General features: G+C 33.2%; 1 protein-coding gene across 2 annotated transcripts in view; it reads left to right on the top strand.

Annotated features, from left to right (window-relative positions):
* Ric (Ras-related protein interacting with calmodulin) overlaps positions 1–21,722 on the top strand; it is a 50,538-nt gene that overhangs the window by 17,186 nt on the left and 11,630 nt on the right. Inside the window, exons 2-6 of one of the 2 annotated variants that reach the window (XM_080161763.1) lie at positions 10,114–10,143; positions 13,644–13,742; positions 15,754–15,833; positions 16,892–16,986; positions 21,269–21,345. In XM_080161763.1, coding sequence (XP_080017889.1) covers positions 13,696–13,742; positions 15,754–15,833; positions 16,892–16,986; positions 21,269–21,345 — 299 coding nt within the window. In that variant the 5' untranslated portion in view covers positions 10,114–10,143; positions 13,644–13,695. Of the gene's footprint in view, positions 1–10,113; positions 10,144–13,536; positions 13,743–15,753; positions 15,834–16,891; positions 16,987–21,268; positions 21,346–21,722 lie in introns of those variants that run through there. The other variant, XM_080161765.1, reaches the window with a different exon arrangement.

Raw genomic sequence — 21,722 nt, 5'->3', positions numbered from 1 at the left:
TTGCCTGGTGATTCCTTTAGCAGTAAGGTACGATTTAGAAAGCGTAGCAACTCTATAATCATTACCAAAATGTCCGTACGTCCATTTTAAATATGTTAATTTTTTTACTTTTTAACATCAAATTTTTATGTGATCTAATCATCGGATTGATCTGATTTTTGGTATATTGATTCCTGGAACAACAAAGTATAATGTAATAAACGAAGCAACTCTATAATCAAGTCCTAAAAATGTAAGTATGTCCATAAACAATATCCTGTATCAAGCAGTTTTTTAACAAATTTACTTACAATTTTGCTTTGACTCTTATACATTGATTTATATTAGGATTATTTAGTTCTGAAACTATACAAGTGTTAATGTCCGTTTGTCCTACCGTTTCAGTGCTTCGCTTTTATGGATGTTGTCATCCTTGTTTTTAAAGGCCTTATCACCGAGAGGAAACGTTTCTCCTTATTCTTACACTGCATTATTGGGTAAAACAATGAAAAAGCCAATAAATAAGAAAAAGTAATTAAAATACTTTGAGGACTAGTGTATTAACAGAGCTATATCTTTAAATGTGTAGCCGTTGCCGTAACCGTCGCCACTACCAGTGCTGCCAATAAAACATGGATTTTTAGAGTTTTTACGCATTATTATTATTTTTTTTCTTCATATTTTTTACTGAAAATTCTAAAAGTTGCTGTGATTTAAAGATCGTATATAGCCGTGGCCAATTTGATTCAAAGATCGCTAGGTTAGTGGGTGTACCTCTGGCCACGGCAACGGCAACACATTTAAAGATCCAGCTCAACACAATGTCTCCTCCCTCCCTGCCACAGAACACTGAAATGGATTAATAGTATTTCATTTAATAAAAATAATAATAGTGACCATTAAGCAGTCATGAAATGAATAATTTTAATAAAGGGAAGCTTTTCTATACATATATGAGGTCGGTCCGTCCAGAACGGATATCTAATTAATCGGTGATTTTAACAAGTTCGAGTTGTCCTGTCGATTTCAACCTTTGCATGGTAATTTCTAAACAATAAGGTACGATTTAGAAAGCAACTCTATTAAACAATACTCTTTTTTTTTTCTTTTTTTTAAAGCAGTTTTTGAAAAAACTTACAATTTCGTTTCGATTTTTATACAATTGTATTCTGATTTTTCAGTTCTGACACTCTACAGGTGTTAATGTTAGTTTGTCCTACCGTTTCAGAGCTTCGCTATTTATGGATGTTGTCAGCCTTGTCTTATTTTAAGACCTTCTAGCAAAAGATTTTTTATATATCCTTTCTAGAACGGTAAAATCTTTAGCAAATAACTTTTCTTATTATTTCAACTACCAAGTCTGGGACAATTTTTCAGACAACCTGAAAATGTCGGATGTACCCTACAGTATGACTACGCATGTGGCAAATTCATATCATAGAAATATTTATGTGAATGTTAGTCTCGAGAAAGCCAAGTTCACAGGTATATTCCAGGGATCTAAAGGGATAGGACAATGGCCGATAAATTGATGTGCATCCCCAATACTGCTACAACATAAAATACCTTTTGAGTTTTGGTACATTGAGTAGTGAACCTTAAAATATTTTTCATTCATAATATTTATGGGTTAACACTAAGATATCCGAAAAAAAAGTAACTTTTACCCGATAATTATTGATATACACCAAAAAATGTATAATTTGTGACTTTCATGTTTTGATATTTTGAAAACTACATGGTAAAAAGAACTTAGTTTTTACAACATTTATATCAGGAAAAAGGGAATGTGATTCTGACAAACAATTCTAAGTGAAAATTTGCCAACAACGCCATTCCTTATCCCCCCCCCTCTTCTTACCCACTTCCCTTCAGTTAAATAAACAACAAGTTTTATGCCAGCTCTAGACCAACAAAATACATAATTTTCGGCAATTTCAAACGAATTCAATTGGCTGAATACCAGCTGCTTCATTTATATGCTTTATAAATGCATAGGATAAGAAAAAATACTGGTTTTACCAAATAAATTAATCTTATCTTATTTTCAAATTTTTTTTAAGTGATGACTTTTGATTCCAAATGTGAGGTTGGTCTGTGTAAAGAAGGACACTCTGGACTTATCAGAAACCCAAAAGAATATTCACAGGAGAAGAGATTTTGTGATTATATTTTAAGTAATATGAAATTTCTAACAACAATTTTATTGAATTCATTTATATCGTTTTAGCAAAGGGAATAGTAGCTTTTGCAATATTCCGTAAGATTGTGAGCAAGCTTCCAGTCAAAGGCACTTGTTAAGTCTAACTGTTCTTAATGTTGACGAAACGCATATTTAAAAACAATTTGACCTATTAAGCACATTTAACTGGAATATTACTCACAACTTTACGGATTTTTGCTAAAGCTACTATTCCCTTTTATCGCGTAAATGTTTAAAGCTAATGGTTATAAGTAGCGAAGCTACTCTACAATTGGAAATGTCCGTCAGAAACGGAATTGGGGTAACGAAATTTTTCTTGGGTCTTTTTCAAGATAAATGGTTGAAACGTTTGGTCAACATTCTTATTACTATGAAGCATGTTTAAGAATAAGAAAAACCTATATGAATTGCTTATAAGCCGCTTTTTAACTGATTTCGACTTGATTTATTTTTTGTCCGATTAAAAAAATGTATTGTGGATTAATACCTAGTAATGATATCAAAATTGAGTATAATGTCATTCTGAGGAATTTTTTGTATGACAAGTAGCTTAATTCAATTTTTTTTACTTATCTCCATATGAGTATGGTGTTTTTTATTTGTCCAATTCTAAATTTAAATATTGAAATTCAAATTCCCAACAGTCTAAGGGAAATTACGTACAATAGATGAAAAGACATGTTTTTTTTTTTTTACAAAGCTAATTTGGCCGTTTTTTTGTCCTATTTTAAAAGTAATGATTGAGCCACTTATGTTTATTTGTAGATAAAGGGTAGGTAGCTTTTTTTCCAGTATGAAATTCTTTTCTTATTTTGATGTTATCCTTCTAAGTTTTGTATTTTTAAAACAGCTTAATAGACCGAGCACTCGACGTATTGTACACGTACAAGATTTATTAATGGACTTTTGAATTTAACAAAACATTTGACATTTTTTTGGATTAATGCCAGAATCTAATACCATACAGGCCTTGACCTTATTAAACTTCCAATCCCCCTTGATACTAATATTTGACATACTCGATGTCAGAGTATTGCCAAATTAATTTGTTTGTAACGAAGCTTCCATATAAATCACTTTGTCTGTCTGTCAGTCTGTAACGTTGTGGGGGAAATCCAATTATCTTCGATGCTTACCAAGATAGATGGCTAAATTTTTTTGTGAAGATTCCCTTTACCAATAAGCATCCAGTATATTTACCTACTCCGCCAATCTCTGTGTCATGCTACAAAAATTAAATATTAAAACTTTTGAAAATCATAGGTATGTGAAAGGTTTCGTGTTTTTTTTCTGTTTTATGACTAAATCACTTTATCAATATTTTAATCGATTTTTAAAGCAAAATCTCCACCTGCAAGATTGCTTTCACCCCAATCAAGGCCGGAGGAAATTTTCTAGCTTTTGATACAGGATACAAGAGGCAGACTGTTTATGTTACAATAATAAAGGACTGTGGATGCAGGATTGTACTCAAATATTTTATTGGTTTCAGTACTCTGAAGTTTTTTTTGCAATTCTTTATACCAATGAGCCTCCAGTGTATAGGGGGGGGGGGGGGGGGGTGGTTGGGTGTTGGAGAGATATTTACAATAATATGTAATATAAGGTATTACTATTCATGCAGGAATTAGCTGTAAGGCTAAAAACATTTGAATTTTAAAAAAATGATTTTTCAAATTGTCTAATTGGAAATAATGAAACAAGGATGACAACTTCCATAAAAGCACTGAAACAGTAGGACAAACGGATATTAACACTTGTATAGTGTTATAACTGAATAATCAGAAAATAAATGTACAAGAGTCGAAGCAAAATTGTAATTAAATTTGTTGAAAACTGCTTGATACAGGATAATGTTTATGGTTGAACATACTTGCATTTTTAGTACTTAATTTTAGAGTTGCTTCGCTTATAATATTGTACTTTGTTGTCCCAGAAATCAATATACTAAAAATCAGATCAATCGGATAATTAAATCACATAAAAATTTGTTGTTAAAAAGTAGAAAAATAAACATGTTTAAAACGGACGTACGGACATTCTGGTAATGATTATATAGGGTCATTCAAGAGAAATGATTTTTAAAAAAACTTAATAATGCTTAGAAAATAAAACAATTATGTAAACTGCTTTATATATTTGGAAAACCTATTTTGAGACATTTATGATTCAAATATTTAAAAATGATTATTTCAACAAATTATGCCCTAAGAACTAGGGTTGGGCCGGATATTTTTTTGGCCGGATACCGGATACCGGATATCCGGCTAATTTCAAATGCCGGATATCCGGTATCCGGCCGGATATCCGGTCAACGCCGGATATCCGGCAAATATCCGGTTATCAGGCCAAATTACCGAAAATCCGGCCGGATAACATATAATTTTTGAATTTACATGCAAAGAAATGGCTTTAAACAATTTACTGTCAAGGCATGACAAAAAAATATGATGAACAATATCATACAAAGTAGCAGCTGAAGGACCACCTTGAGGCGTCCCTAAAATGATATCAATAAACTCAGACACACAGTTGTTAGCAATTGCTCTAAATCTACCCTTAGAAATCAAATTAATCCATGAATCAGCAAAGTTTCCACTAGGAAAGATATGCTTAAGTATTCTATGAAGCACTTCCGGTAAAACACGGTCAAAAGCACGTTGAATGTCAAATGAAACTAATTGTGCATTTATTTCGTGTTTTTTGATGTAGTTCATAGTAGCAGTCATTGAAACGCTTGCTGTGTGCATATGTCTTCCTGGTATAAAACCGTGTTGATCAGGGTGTACTATTTGGTCTAAATAAGGTTTAACTTTACAATTTAATGATTTAGAAGAAATCTTATACATAGTTTCCATCATGCAAATACCTCTCAGATTTTTTGCCAGTTTTGGATCAGATCCTTTTTTGTTGATAAAAACTATGTTGCGATCTTTTATACTTGAGAAAGGTGATTTATCAATGTCAATACAATGAATGTGGTTAAAGGCTCTAGTTGAAAAGTTAGGGACGAAATTAAAAAGAAATTCATAAAGAATTTTTGGTTCAGTGGAGATTCCTGGACAGCTATTGTTTGACATTGATTTTATCACATCTCTAGTCTCTTTAGTTGTACATAGAGGAGAAGAAAGTGTTGTTATTTTGGGGTACATTTCATCTAAGCTAATGTCAAATTCTGTTAATAATGTATCTAAAGAAGAGATAGGAACATTAGAAGGTGCAACTATGTCTGCATGCATTTTACTTAAATGTTTTACAATGGTTAATGGATCATTTGTTAGTACATTATCAATAATTAAGTTATGCTCATTTTTAGTTTTTCTACGACAATGACTGAAGGTGTAAGAGTTATTATTGCCATCTAATATTAAACCTCGTAAGAAAGCAGTTTCTGCTCTTATAAAGGATAAGTTTCTAAAAAATTCTTGCTGTTGGCTAATCAAAATTTTGATTTCATCAATTTTTTTAAGGTTTTTATATTTATCTAGATCTGCATAGAGCTTTGAAATTTCTTTGTCAAAATCTTGTGTTTTGTTAAAAGAATTAAACTTCAGTTTTGAGAAAAATTTATCATGATGAATTTTTAGGTGTTTAAGTAAAGCAAAAAGTACTGATAAATCTTTATATTCTGGTTTGTTAAATGAGAAATCTATGTCTACATTTTCCTTATTTTCAGAGTAAAATTCGAATTCTTTTCTTGTACTTTCGTCTGCATTGTCAAATAGAAAAGTAGCTGTTTCTTTTTTCATAAGCTCTATGAAATCAGGGATTTTAAAAAGATGCTTTTGCCAGCTGGGGGGGTTATAGACATACTTTTTTTGTACACCAACAGTAAGGGTTTTATGATCAGAGAAGGAGTTATATTTAAAGCTTAAATGATTGAGGTTAGTATTGTTAGAAAAGCAGTAATCAATAACAGACATGCTTGTAGATCTTTCCCCCCTCCCCCTCCACGTGCAATCAGTTTGCATGTTCAGTTTTTTAGCAACATCAAATAAATTGTATTTATCTACAAAGTTTAGTAAGGCACGTGCTTTAGTTCTATGCTCTGGTCTAGTAAAACTAATATTCATATCACCTATAAGTGTAAAATTGGTAATATTTCTTTTTAAAAGAAAATTGTCTATTTTTCTTAGGATTTGAATTGTAGATTCTGTATCACAAGGCAAATAAACAGTAATAATTTCAAATTCAGATCCTTTAGAAATAACTTTAGCATACATAGAATGAGCAGAGGAGATGACATGAATATTTGTTTTATCAAAAGATATACTTTTGTCACAAAACATGAAAATCCCTGCCTTTGGTTTAGGTGAACATGTTTCACCCACATAATCCATATTTGGAGGAAGTTTTAATTGTTTGTGATCAGCATCTAATTTAGTCTCTAAACATATGTATAAAGATGGAATATATTTAGCACTAGATACTAGTTCTCTAATTTTGGTGGGAACGCCTTTCATTTTATTTTTGCTCCTTGAATGAATGCCTAACCCCATAACATTAGCACAAACAATGTTAAATTTTGCCATAATTTCTTATTGAGAGATATGGCGCCCTCAAAATCTATCGTATATAGACCCTTAGTTCAATTTACTATAAAGAATAGAGAAGCCTTGAACTGTGGCAAGTAGTGTGAATATGATAATACCAAAGCCCAAATATCGGACTATAATACACAAGTTTAGTATAATGTAAATAAAAGACACAATATTGTGTTCATACAAAACAGGAACAGTGCGATATTAAACATTACAATATTAATTTGAGATTTTTATGTTAATATTTACTTCTTAGTAGATAATACATTATTTACCTTTTGTGTTTTGTATGAACACTTTCATGACGCATTTATAGGATTAAATAATCAAATAAAACAAGGATGACAACATCCATAAAAGCGAAGCTCTGAAATGAAAGAACAAACAAACATTAACGCTTGTAGAAAGTCAGAACTGAAGAAATATTAAGTCTATACAAAATTGTAAGTACATTTGTTGCATAGCTGATTAAATACCAATTACTGTTTAAGGGCATACTGACGTTTTTAGAACTTGATTATTGAGATGCTTCGCTTATAAAATTGTACCTTGTTGTAATAGGAATCAGTATTAAAAAATAGATGAATGGGTTAATTTTCTAAGTTGTACCTAACTGTTAAAGGAGTTAGCATGCAATGTTTGGAATAGATATGACAATTCTAACCTGTTTAAATTTTTGAAAAAGCTAACTGTTATGAACGTACGGACGGACGGACGGACAGACCCTAGTTATAGAAAAGCTTTGTCTTTAGAAACTAATGGCAGGAAATTAATATGGTGCATAGCAAAGCTTTATCGAGAAATACGTTTAATAGATTTATCTAACATTTTCATCAGAAATTAAAGGTTTTGTTGTGAGAAAAAAGAGAGAAAAACAGGACAGATTAATTTCCATAAGTTGTAATGTTTAATATTATTTTAATTGAACTAATTAAGTAAATTTTAGAGTAGCTTTACTTTTCTTGTTGGAGGCAATAATTCTGTAAGCTGGGCTGGAGCAGGGGGTGTGCCGATCTGGGATGGAGATACTGCAAAGGGTATGACAGGACATAGCATAGGTGGCACAATAAGGGTTATTTGGTTGTGCATGATTGAGGTCAGATTTGTGGTTGGTGTTACAGGGAGGTTGTCTAGTGCATGATTTGGTGGTATTGAGGTTGGATAATCATGCATATCTGTACCCTCCGACCTGTAACTCTGGTCTGGTGTGCAGGAACCTGAAAAGGAAGGCCTAGTGCCCTTAGCTAAGGGTGTATTAGGCCTAGAATCTTGAAGTGTGTGTGTTGGAGGTGAGGGTTGTCTGTCTGTGTCCGGCTGTTCAGTCTCGTTCTTATCTCTATCATTGGGCGGAGGTGGCAATTTGTCATACTTGTGATATGACAGATTTTGTTTTCGTTTTCTTCTATGCCTCCGTCTACGCCGCTTAGATTTGTTAGGAGTACTTAATGTATATTCTGTACTTTCATTAGATGTTGAATGTGCAAGTTCCAACACATGATTTCTAACAATGTTTTCTAGCTGCAAAAAATATTCAGATTTGAATTCTGTGTCATTTAGAGGAATTACAAAGCCTCTCTTGTATAATTCTACGCATTTTGCGTCAGTGAAGCTAGAATAACTGCTATTTGACGCAAGTTGAAGGGAATATAGGGGCCCTAACTTTTCATCAAATGTAGTACAAAGAAAATTGTTTAGACTATATGAGTAGATTTGACCTTCCTGTTTGAGCCTAGTCAAAATGACAGAGAGACATTTCACTTGATGTCTCAGAATTGGGTAACTGTTTAGGCAGTATAGTATAGGAGGTGCATTACTGCCTAAGTTGTGCTTTGCTATAGCAACTCCTGCTTTTCGGCATTCAGGATTGTAAAAATAGATGTTAGCAGCATTAGTTTTAGTTTTTATCACTGTTTTCACTAATCTAGGTCCACCAAAGGCGTAGCCAATAGAGGTGATGCTAGTGTTTTTAAAAGATTTTAGGCTAGGTATGTGTGCCGAGCTGCCTACATCATATAAGAATGGAGTTAGAGTGTCACTATCAAGTGTTACAGGCTCTGAGGGAAGATCATATCTTATGTTAAAATATCTGGTTGTCATTGTAAACTCGGCTTCTTGTTCTATAATGATATGTCTTAAGTGTGTGTTTTCGAGCTTCAACTGTTCCAGCTCTGCAGACAAACTGCTCGCCATTTTTATGTAGATTTGTTAGGGATCTCTTTTGCAAATAACTGTTAATGTATGGGGGAAGGATATGCGTTGAATGTAGAAAGGGTTGGGTGTGAATGTTGGATGAGGGAATGCAGGAATATCAAGTTGACCGGGTTGGAAAGTATTAAATTACAAGCTAAATGTAACATATAGATGTATTTGAGTTTTTAAATTAACTGTTTTTTGTTGTAAAATAAGCACTTTTTACTTATGTTTTTGAAAAATTATTGTTCACTAATTAGCTTTTGTATATTAATTTTCACGTTTGGTCATTTTCTTGTTATTTTAAGTGTAGTATAGTCCTAAAGTGGGCTCTAGGAGCTAAGATATGTCACAAGAATATTATCATGTCTTTACAGGGGGAAAGACAAATTCACACTGTTATTTCGCCTTTTAATAATGTTGAATATTATATTACATGCGTTGTTTTTATTCGTTCACCTAACCGTCTCTGATATGCTATTATGAATGTTGCCATCCCTGTTATATTAATATAAAATAGTGAGCATAGTTGCTCTGTAGAGTGAGTGAGAACTATCCCCTGAAGGGAAACTACAGCTGTATTGTGGATGAAGAAGGTTTGGGGATTCCCCTCAAAGTGTTTGTTGAACAATGAACCCCCTCCCTTATTTTTGAATTACTTTTATAAATACCTGCGGTTTCCCTACCATTCGAGGCTATCCAGTGCCCATATATGCCCAACCTAACCTGTCCTAAATTAATAAACAAACAAACGATAAATTAACTCCTTGCCTTATTTTAAATTATGTTTTAAAGTAAGACTGGCACAAAAAGACCCAATACCACAAATTTGAAGCGTTCAGCTTAAATAACAAAAAAGTTATAGGCATTTAAAAATGGCATTTTAGGTATTAACAAATTTTGAAAGTTTTCCATTGCTCAAGATAGAAATTTCAAAAAATTAAGTCGCCTAGAAACAAAACTATAAGCCTATACTAGTAGGGGGGGGGGGGGATCAATGGATTCTGTGCTCAACAAGGGACTTTGAGGGAAAACCTTTGAAGGTTTTCTTGTTGAAACTCTGCACGGATCTGTATTCAAGGATAGAAATGGCAAAGAACACTTTGGGTTTGAACGATACTGGTAGCAAAATTACCTACCCTATCGTTCAGATATTAAAGCATTTAAGAAATTTATCAAAATATTGTGTATTTTTCAGATAAAATGACTGCAATCTGTCTAATCTTTAAGGTAAACTGACTTTTTAACGGCAAAGCTTCAAATATTTAAAGTAGGTTCGTCCTATGTAGATCTGATATAAATTATTTATGAATTATTTTGGCATTAAGATTCCTAGAACATTTAGGAATAATATTATGTTATTTTATACCTTAATATAAACATGTTAATTTTATAGATTTTGGCATCAATAGACTTTTTAAGTGATATTATTATCTTATAATCTTGAATTTTGGAATGTGAGATTCCCATAGGACGATAACCAAGAGTAAAAACGTAAGTTGGTCAATATTAAACATGGAAAGAAAACAAAGTAGCTGGTATTGTCGTATTTTCACAGTAGCTTTTGATAGGTTATTTCAGGTGTGGTAAGTGTTACAGATTGCCCCGAAGGGTTAAAGCCAGCGTTGCGGAGCCGTTTGATTTTGATGCGGCTCCGGCTCCAGCTCCAGCTCTGAATTTGGCTCCGGCTCAGACCAAAAATCAAGAAAAACTCAACATTTTATTGCCAAGTCTATTTTTGACTTTTGAACGTTTTAAAAGTTAAATTTTTGATAAAAATGGACTTGAAAAACTTAAAAGGGGCGTTTGCACACGATATATAACAGAGTAACAAGGGGTAGCTATTCTAACCAACAACTCTACAAAAAATCACGAAACCTTATAAAGTATCTGGTGGTACATTTTGGTTTTGTCATGTATCTGAAGAGGGGTGGGAAAGAAGGAGATTAAAAGGGGAAGGGGGTTGTGGGGGTATTTTCCTTTAGAGTTGTTTGTTAGAATATCATTCCCTTGTCCCTGAGAGTAACCAAATTAAAATAATAAAAAAATCTATATTTTTAGCTAACCCGGAGCCGGAGCCGTTTAACGAAAATTACGGCTCCAGCTCCTGATCCAGCAAAATATGGTGGCTCCCGGCCCTGGCTCCACAACGCTGGTTATAGCCCATCACAGGTTATAGAAATAGGAGAAAAAACTGTTAAATAAGATGAAACCCAATACTACGTTTTCTTTCCATGATCCAAACCTTCTGTTTTCCAGCTTCTAAATTAAATAAGAATTTCTTAGTTTTACAAGCTTTATCTCCGCCAAATAATATCTTTTGTCGACGACAGTCTTTTGTCGTCTTTGTATGGCAGGATGCAAAAATATTTTCACAGATTTTCTCGTATTCATTCGAATCCGGTGGATTAAAACCGGTTCTCATCCACACGAAAAAACTATGTCTAGCATCGCATTACTTCGGCACCTCGGGGCAAAAAAACCCTGATTTTATTCTTTTAATTTTACATTCTATATTCGCGTCAATCTGTAAACGAGAAATAACTATTCTTTATCTTTATTCTGGGATAGGACAATTGAATATTTTATCAACCCTCCAAGTATTATTAAAAGCTTGAGCGATGAGGTGGGGAGTAAGTCGTTTCTCCACTTTCATTTTAGTTTCGAAAAGAAAAATTATTAAGAACATTTCGGGGGTGAGATTTTTTTTGTTACGATTTCTTTGGGCGGGTGGAGACACCTTCTTCTCTGATAGTTATACCCTGGACCTATAAGAAACTTCACTTCCAATTTTCAAATTAGTTTTGAAAAGAAAATTTTAAAAAATCTGGGAGGGATTTTTTTTATGGGGACAAAGTCTCTTAAAATAGTTATGAATAAACTCTAAAACTATAAGAAGCTTCACTGTAAACGAAAACTATATAGATCAGCGGTTAATAGTCATAAGCTATAGACAAGTAGACATCCTGTTACTTCAAAAGATTTATGCAGTTTAAATGTGTGTGTGTGATCATAGTTGCCAGACTTTTTTTTGATCAATGTGTACAAAAGAAGGTGTACATTGGGCCTTTGATGTGTACATTTGTGGGGGAGGGGAAGGAAAAGGGGAAGGGGGAAAGAGAAAAGGGGAGAGGGGTGGGGGGGCGTACATTTACTTGCTAATGTGTACATTACTTATAAAAGTCCATTTTCCAAAAGTTAAAAATGCGTACATTACGCACAAAATGTGTACATCTGGCACCATTGTGTGTGATGTATTCCTGTCATAGAAAATGTCTAATCCTATTATGGTTTATTCTCTCTATCTCTTTCATTTTCTTTTTATCTCTCTTTCATTCCTCTCTATCTCTTTCTTTTTTTCTCTCTTTCGTTCTCCCTCTTTCTCTCTAACTCTCTTTCATTCTCTTGTGCCTTGCCTTACATACTCTCAATGTAAGAACATTGATTTTATCCTCGAATTATTGTGGCCAACTTTTAGAGTAACATTTCCCCATTTTTAATATCTAAAAATTGTATCACGAAACTGTTATATATATTTTTGTCTTTTGTAGCATGGAACGTACCATGTAATGTAAATTGATGCTCATAAATAAGGGGAATCTCCACAAAAAAAAAATCAGCGATCTTTATTGAATTTTAAAAAGTGTCAAACACACTTCAAATTATAGATTAGCTTTGCTTACTAAAAACAGCGTCAACATTATGAATTTATAATTGGGGATTCTTTATTTTCTAAGTTGGCCAACTCCGAAGCAGCAAGTCATACGTATTGAATATATATTTTCTCTCTCTCTCTCCCCTCTCATTTCTCCGGGAAAATTTCTGTATTGAAAGTCTTTACGTCATATTACACACACACACACACACACACATATTTGTAGACAGAAGAGAGAGAGAGAGAAAAAAGACAGTTGTTCTAATGTTGTTTAGTATAGTATTAGTTTAGTTCAGTTTAGTTACAAGTGAAATTTATTTTACACCTCTCAATGTCAAATTATCAGATATATCAAATTTTTGAAGTAATTTTGATGAAGCAAAGTACATGAATTAATATTTTGCAGATAACAGCAACTTTTTCTACACACTATTTTTAGATTTGTGTATTGGGCAGTCTTTTTTTTAAAAGAAATATCTTTACTTATTAAGACACTTTTTGATAATTAACTATTTAGCTAATATAACATAATAAAAATGTAACTTCAAAGTATCCCCTTTTTTATTACTTTTTTGGACAATACATGCTACTTTATTGACAATCATATCTACTATAATAATATAATATATTTGTAACTTAAAAATAACAAGTTAATATTGAAAACTGACAGAACTTAGAAAAGAAATATTGAAATGTTTTTAGGCTAAATTTTACCATAATATTATTATTTTGAAATGAAATTTACTGTAAGGAATTGCCAGGCAGTGTCAGAAAATGCCAGTTTCATTTAATACATTTAATTACATACATATATCAGATGGATTTTATGACATGTTACACAGAAAATTGTCAGCGTTCTTTCTCCCCAAACCAATTTTGCCCCCCCCCCCCCCTTAAAAAAAGATTAATTTTTGGACGTGCTTGTTTGTTAGTATTCTTATAATTAAATTACTAATTCTTTCAGACAAAACCAAACTTTCCTAATGAATTCAATGCAATGTGCCACATTTAGTTTGCGGGGTTGTCAACTTTAGAGCAAAAAGAATCTACTGTGCTACCTTTTTATTTGTTGTAGACTGACCGCCTGTCACACACTAGCCGTGTGTGGCCCCAAGAAGAAAGAGTTCATGTCAGGGGGCAGCAACACTTCACAACCTTCTTCTGTTCTCAGCAGGTACATCAACAAATATGCAAATAAATGGAGGGGGGGGGGGGGGGTAGTACAACCCACCACGGCGCTCAGGATATTCATTTCGATCTTCAGATTTCGCTTGATGGGGCAAAAAGTAGGTAATAAATATTTTTCCCAAAAAGGGGCTGTAGATTACAATATCAAAAGCTTTGTTGATATCTGAAATTGTCTTTTTTATGATGTAATTATTAGAATACTATTATGGTAATAATGTTTGACTTAACTTGACGTAAATATATGTCACATAGTGTTTTCATTTTTTGATGCTTTCCCTCAAAATACCTATCGAGCAATGGAATCCCTCCCCATTTTTGAAATAAATATAAAATAAGATGGGAGGATTAGTTCGGGGAGGCCCTAACCCTGCGGGGCTTAAAGGGAAACCACGGCATCAACATTGAAACCTATATCTACTATGTAAACCTTTTCTTAACTTAAAATTTCATACTTAAGTAGTTTTTAAAAAATATTTTACATTTGTATGTATTGTATAGACAATATATTTATGTAAATTCAATATAAGATTTTCAATCCAATATTTCTTTTATCGTTTTTTTTAGTATCGCAGCTACTCTTTAAGTTGACAATAATCCTACATTTGGCCTACGATAAATATATAAGGATTGCTTTAAAAATTAACATAACTTCTTTGTTTATTACTGTATTTTATAAATAAAAACTTTTTTTCCTTAAAATTAAGTAAGGATTTTCTAAATTAGATTGTTATTGCTGCACCTCTTACGGACCTCTTACGTTTTACTAATAAAATAATTTTCATTCTTCCTTATAAAAAAAAATCAATTAATTTTCTTTTTTTCCGACGATTGATAGTATAATTTTCTAATTAAGTTCCTAACATTTAAGATGGAAAATTTGGATAAAGACGGATATGCGAAGGAAGGTGTTTTTTTTATATAGCTGCTTGCGGTCAAATGGCTGACCACACAGCCTATAGGTTCGTACAAACTTGGAACCAGCAAAACATAGCTTAAAAATATAATCTGTAAAAGTCATGACAAAATAATAAACAGGTTGCGTAGGGCTAGAGAAAATGAGCATAAACTTCTGCCAGCCACTCGTTTGCCCAAAACAAGCCTTCAAAGTTATTATAAATACCTACATTTCTTCGTATATCCGACAATCTATAATACAAAGTAGAACGATGTCTGTCTGTGTTTGCCTGTCTGTCTGTTTGTTTGTAGCGAAGGATCTCGCTAACCGCTGAACCGATCAGGTTCTCCTTTACAGGGTAGCTTCTCATAGGTCCTGGGAAGGTTTGTAACTATTTTCTTGGGGGGTGTCCCACCCCCAACCCCCCAAAAAAATGAAAAATCCCCCCTCCAAAAAAAAATTTTTCTTTTTAAAACTATAATTAAAATAGTGGGGTCGACTACCCACCCTCCCTAAAAAAAAAATCCCCCCCCCAAAATTTTTTTATTTTATTTTTCTTTTAAATCTAAAATACGAAAAATTTGTTTGATCAAACCTCTTGTGGCAAAGCCCCTAGAGGCTAGGGGCGAAGCCGCTAGTTAAAAATAATGTAGATACTCACTTTAGTATGTTCTTAGTATTGGAACAAGTAATTAAAATAACTGAACAATTTTTCCAGTTAGCCTTGAAAACGATAAATATCCGGGGGCTAACAAAACTGGTTTTAGTCATATAGATCTTTGCGAATAATACCTAACCAGTATTAGTAGATTTTTAATTTTTAAAAATGTCATAATAATCAATTTCGGACCGACACAAATAAACAATTTTGGTCATCTTATAGAAATCACATTAGAAGATTAGAACATGAAAAACATAGAAAAGTCTCATTTGAGCATCAAGAGGGACATTGTAGTTGTACTTTAAAAGTACCAGCGGCTGTTATGTAGGACACGTGACATTAATTTGAAAAAAATATCTAGAAATGTTAAAGGTGCTTCTAGACGAAGGTTTAGCAACCAAAGAATTGGTTGTCTGTTATGTAAATAATATTTCTGTTCAGGTATAGAATAGTAGTGCTGGGAGACGGAGGGGTGGGTAAGAGTGCCCTCACACTACAATACGTTCAGCATAATTTTATAGGTAACATAAAGAAGGAGGGGGGGGGGGGTAGGTTGTGCTAAAGTTCCGTAAAAGTGTGAGTTTTAAGTCTTAAAACAGTAGTAGAACGATTAAATTTATGTTAACTTTAAAACAAACTTTTGTTGTCTATAGTACTTTTCAATAAGGAATACACATATTTAGGGAATATTATCGTTCTGCTACTGTTTTTAAGCCATAAAACTCACCCCTTTACAGAATTTTAGCACATTCTAACTCCCCCTTTATTACAATGGACAATCATACACTTAAAACTATTCGCTTGCTGTTGCTGCGCTACTCATATTCACAGGGGTGTATATTCTGCACAAGATTTATTTTTTTTTCCCCCTAGATTTTTCTTAAAAAGTAGGGGGGGAAATAGAAAAATATTTAAAGAACTCTATATTTTATTTATTTTATCCCTCCTACCACACATTTTTTTAGTTTTTTTAACCAAGGAGGGGGGCGAAATGGAAAAAATGTTTTCAGTTTTCTTAATTTTTACATTTTTTTCCCCTCCAACCACTTATTTTTTATTCCCCCCCCCCTGAGCCGGGGATCCCATGCAGAATATACACCCCTGCATATTCATAAATGTTCTTGTTTAATAAAGAAGAAATATCTTCCAATAAATTTTATATTTTTATAAGAAATAAAGCTAAACCAATTAATCTGTCAACCTTTCTAGAAAGAAAAGATAAATTGTTTAATATCAAATCGAAAGTTAATCACGTAATAAACTAATATATTGACAAGGACAATTATGTATATAGCTAGGTAGCTATATATTACCGCCCCCCCCCCCCCTTCATTAAATGTCACTAAAGGCTTAAGTCACGGCCCATATCAATCAAAAATCAAAAAGAGTATAAAATATTTTCCACTATGGCATCGAAACCGATTAATGTCCGGTGGATTAGAACAGGTTCCCAGCCTTACTAATAATTCTTGTTCGTATAGCATTGAATTACAGACTATTTTTCTATAAAAATTTTAAAAAAATATATTCACGGAAATTGTCTATAATACGATCCCATAAATAACTATTCTTTGTTTAGACTACCATGATCCCACGATCGAGGATGCTTACCAGCAAAGAACAGTCATCGACCTCCAACCATGTCTGCTGGATATCCTTGATACAGCTGGACAGGTATATATTATCTATCCAACCTTGTCTGCTAGATATCCTTGATACAGCTGGACAGGTATATATTATCTATCCAACCTTGTCTGCTAGATATCCTTGATACAGCTGGACAGGTATATATTATCTATACAACCTTGTCTGCTAGATATCCTTGATACAGCTGGACAGGTATATATTATCTATACAACCTTGTCTGCTGGATATCCTTGATACAGCTGGACAGGTATATATTATCTATACAACCTTGTCTGCTAGATATCCTTGATACAGCTGGACAGGTATATGTTATCTATACAACCTTGTCTGCTAGATATCCTTGATACAGCTGGACAGGTATATATTATCTATCCAACCTTGTCTGCTGGATATCCTTGATACAGCTGGACGGGTATATATTATCTATCCAACCATGTCTGCTAGATATCCTTGATACAGCTGGACAGGTATATATTATCTATACAACCTTGTCTGCTAGATATCCTTGATACAGCTGGACAGGTATATATTATTTATCCAAACATGTCTGCTGGATATTCTTGATACAGCTGGACAGGTATATATTATCTATCCAACCATGTCTACTGGATATCCTTGATACAGCTGGACAGGTATATATTATCTATCCAACCATGTCTACTGGATATCTTTGATACAGCTGGACAGGTATATATTATCTATCCAACCATGTCTACTGGATATCCTTGATACAGCTGGACAGGTATATATTATCTATCCAACCATGTCTACTGGATATCCTTGATACAGCTGGACAGGTATATATTATCTATCCAACCATGTCTACTGGATACCCTTGATACAGCTGGACAGGTATATATTATCTATCCAACCATGTCTACTGGATATCCTTGATACAGCTGGACAGGTATATATTATCTATCCAACCATGTCTACTGGATATCCTTGATACAGCTGGACAGGTATATATTATCTATCCAACCATGTCTACTGGATACCCTTGATACAGCTGGACAGGTATATATTATCTATACAACCTTGTCTGCTAGATATCCTTGATACAGCTGGACAGGTATATATTATTTATCCAAACATGTCTGCTGGATATTCTTGATACAGCTGGACAGGTATATATTATCTATCCAACCATGTCTACTGGATATCCTTGATACAGCTGGACAGGTATATATTATCTATCCAACCATGTCTACTGGATATCTTTGATACAGCTGGACAGGTATATATTATCTATCCAACCATGTCTACTGGATATCCTTGATACAGCTGGACAGGTATATATTATCTATCCAACCATGTCTACTGGATATCCTTGATACAGCTGGACAGGTATATATTATCTATCCAACCATGTCTACTGGATACCCTTGATACAGCTGGACAGGTATATATTATCTATCCAACCATGTCTGCTGGATATCCTTGATACACCTGGACAGGTATATATTATCTATCCAACCATGTCTGCTGGATATCCTTGATACAACTGGACAGGTATAAATTATCTATCCAGCCTTGTCTGCTGGATATCCTTGATACAGCTGGACAGGTATATATTATCTATCCAACATTAGAAAAATGAATGAAATCAAGAGGGAGAGGACATTGGACTGTTAATTTTACTAGCCCCAAAAAGTTTTTGATCACTTTTTGGCTTTCACACTTATAGGAATTATCTAAATCTGGATTGGTTGGTAAAAACTAGCAGTGTCCTAACTTTCCGCTCAGGATTTTGATAAATAAAAGGGATAATTTTATTTCACATATTTTTGTTGTACATTAAACCGTCCATTGTCTTAACCCTGAATAAAAATCAAGGTTTAAAGAAATAGCTTTCTTGTTATTTTTAATCAAAAAGTTTAAATATTGATAAAAGTTTATTTTATACCTTTTTCAAATAACGGACGGACGGAGTAAGGAAGGACCGTTCCTAATTATTGAAAAGCCTCGCTTTTAAACCAACTTTTATAGATCCTTATTGATATTACGTTTTTTCTACATACCATTACTTTCCAAATTAATCACTAATCAATGTTTTTGAAGGACATATAATTGCTTTTTTATATGTTTGGGTAAGGATTTATTTATAATGTATATTTAACTATTATTAGAAGATCTTGATATTGACGTTAATCAGTTATATCTAAGAACACATCACTCTTTACTTCTTTTTAATACATACAAAATACTAATATTTTACATTTTTTAACATAATACCTATCTTTTTAACAGTATACCTAGTTCCTTTGAGCCTTAAACTTTTGAAAACTAAATGGTAGAAAAATTGAAATTCGTTCAAATATCATTTAAGGTTGAATCTTTGGTAGTAACCAAGGTTTTTACGTCTGTCCATTTTTACTATGCTAACAACGGGTCCAATATAGTTCTTAATTTCAGAGCAGCTTCATATAAATTTCGGGATAGTTTTAGACTATTTATTTGTAAATTGAATTTTTTTTATGATTTTATTAATTTTTTTTTGCTGGATTACGTTTTCTGAAACATCTTTTTGGTTGTAGTAGAATACAGTATTATGATGTTGGAGCTAGCTGTTAAATGTTTAATGTGTAAATGTTATTATAACAAGATTGTTGGTAGATAGGTTTATAATTGAAAAAAACAAGGACAATTAGATCCAAAAGGTATGCTGCTTTAAGTGGATACAATATTTTATGAAAAAAGAAGAAGCTCTTCATAGTGTCTTTATAGTCCAATACAAATGACCAAGGATATACCAATACACAGACTAAATTACCGATAGCAGGCCAGTCTACATTTTAATTGATCAATGTTAGGTCAGTATGACTTAATTTTTTACAGGCACTATAAAAAGCTTTAAAGAAGAACTATGAAGTGTCACACAGATTCATTAGTCATAATGTAATAGTACAATTTACTGCAGATTTTTAGTCATCTATAATACAAGCTTTTTTCTTGGGGATGGGACACCACCCCCCAACAAAAATTTTTTTTCTTGTTTTAAACAAATAAAGGGGTTGGTGAAACACCCTGAGGCGTTGAAAAAATTCCCCTCTTAATTTTTTTTCTTTTTCTATAGGTGGGGGACTTCATAATACCCCTTGAGACGAAGCCCCTAGAGGCTTTGGGCGTGTCTGCTAGTATTTTAGAAACAGGACCAGAGTCACCTTTTACCGGCAGCAAAGGGGAAGGAGGAATGCAATGGACAATGTATTTATGCATACATAGTTAAGACTTATAACAATGGTCATGAAATCAAAGGGTCGATCTAGTGTCTTTTCAAAAATCTTCTTTACCTACTGTGGAAGTTGACCCTATGTAGTTGTTAACAAATATCCCTCAAGATTATTATGAATATTACACAAAAGATAAAATTTTTGTTGAAAGCCCTGTATTTTACAATGGTAAATGAAATATATTATATAAGTTAAGTAAATAACATAATGCTCATTCGATCAAAGCTATACAAACACACACTTACACATACACACACACACACACACACACACACACCGACTCACTGATAAAACAAATATTAAAAGTTATTCTTTCTCTTTGTACTTTAGATTAGGTTGTACTTTAAATAAGGGGTAGGACAATTGATGTTAAACTGCTCCAAAGTCTCATTAGTTTAATTCATCAAAATGATGAAAAGAAAGAGGTGTAGATCAATTTATCCTTTATTATTATTACAGGTTAAAGAAACTAGAAAAAACCTGTTTTGCTTCAAGTTTTTTTTTATCTCTGAAATAATCAACGTAGTTTGTCTGTTTCATTTGTAATATAATATAATACTTATTGTTCATTCAAAAGGAAATTTGCGGACGTGATAAAGCACCCAAAGACCCCCCCCCCCAAACCAGCTTAACCAACTTGTATAAGCCACTGCAATTTCATTACTGCAGTGTTTTAATCAGCATTCTATATTCAAGCTTAAAATTTTTATGTTTCCCTTGGTCAATCAGTTTTTACTGTAATTTGAATTAAACCAGAGGCGTGCAGAAGCGGGTGGTTGTACCCCCCTGTTGAATCTCTGTGCACGCCACCCCAACCCTAAACCTACAGATCAAAGCACAATGCCCTATGCCTATTGGACAATATCTTTATGCATAGAATTACGTTTGTTTTTCCTACACAAAGTTCTTCTGAGGTCCATTTACGAAATAAGGGAAAGCATGTTACATATGATTTTACCTTTTTGTCATACCTTGTAGCTAGCTTGAACTATACTAAAAAATATTTACCATTTTCTAACGAAAAATTTTACCTTTTTTTCAGAAATTGCTGCTTTTAATGTCCTTGTTATGTTTAGGTTGAGTTTACGGCCATGCGGGAGCAGTACATGAGATGCGGAGAGGGCTTCATTATTTGCTACAGTATTACAGACAGGTGATACATCTTTTCTGGTGTTCTTTGGCCGCTGGTTTATTCAGCATTCAGGGGTATTTTACATTAGAAAATATTTTTGCTTTTGCCCAGTCTCTTAGTTTTTTCCTGCTTTTTGTTATAAAACGGAGTTTCCGAATTGTTACGTAATTTAGATTTTTTGATCGAAGGAAAAGAATTCGGCCTTACCTTTTCAACTAAGAAAAAAATATGGATCATGGATAGAAAACGAAGTAGTTTCGTTATATTTTCAAAGTAGCTTTCGATAGGTTATTTTAGTTTAGGTTAGGTAAATGTTAATAATAATGATTGCCCCTCAGAGTTAGAAAATATTGTTAAAGCCCCTCGCATAAGCTAGAATAAAAGCTACTTTGAAAATA

This window comes from Acartia tonsa, chromosome 5 (assembly GCF_053477335.1).
Source record: "Acartia tonsa isolate MP-2025a chromosome 5, ASM5347733v1, whole genome shotgun sequence".
Classification (NCBI taxonomy): Eukaryota; Metazoa; Arthropoda; class Copepoda; order Calanoida; family Acartiidae; genus Acartia; species Acartia tonsa.
Note: the sequence above shows the minus strand (reverse complement) of the source record. Positions and strands in the feature narration are given on the sequence as shown.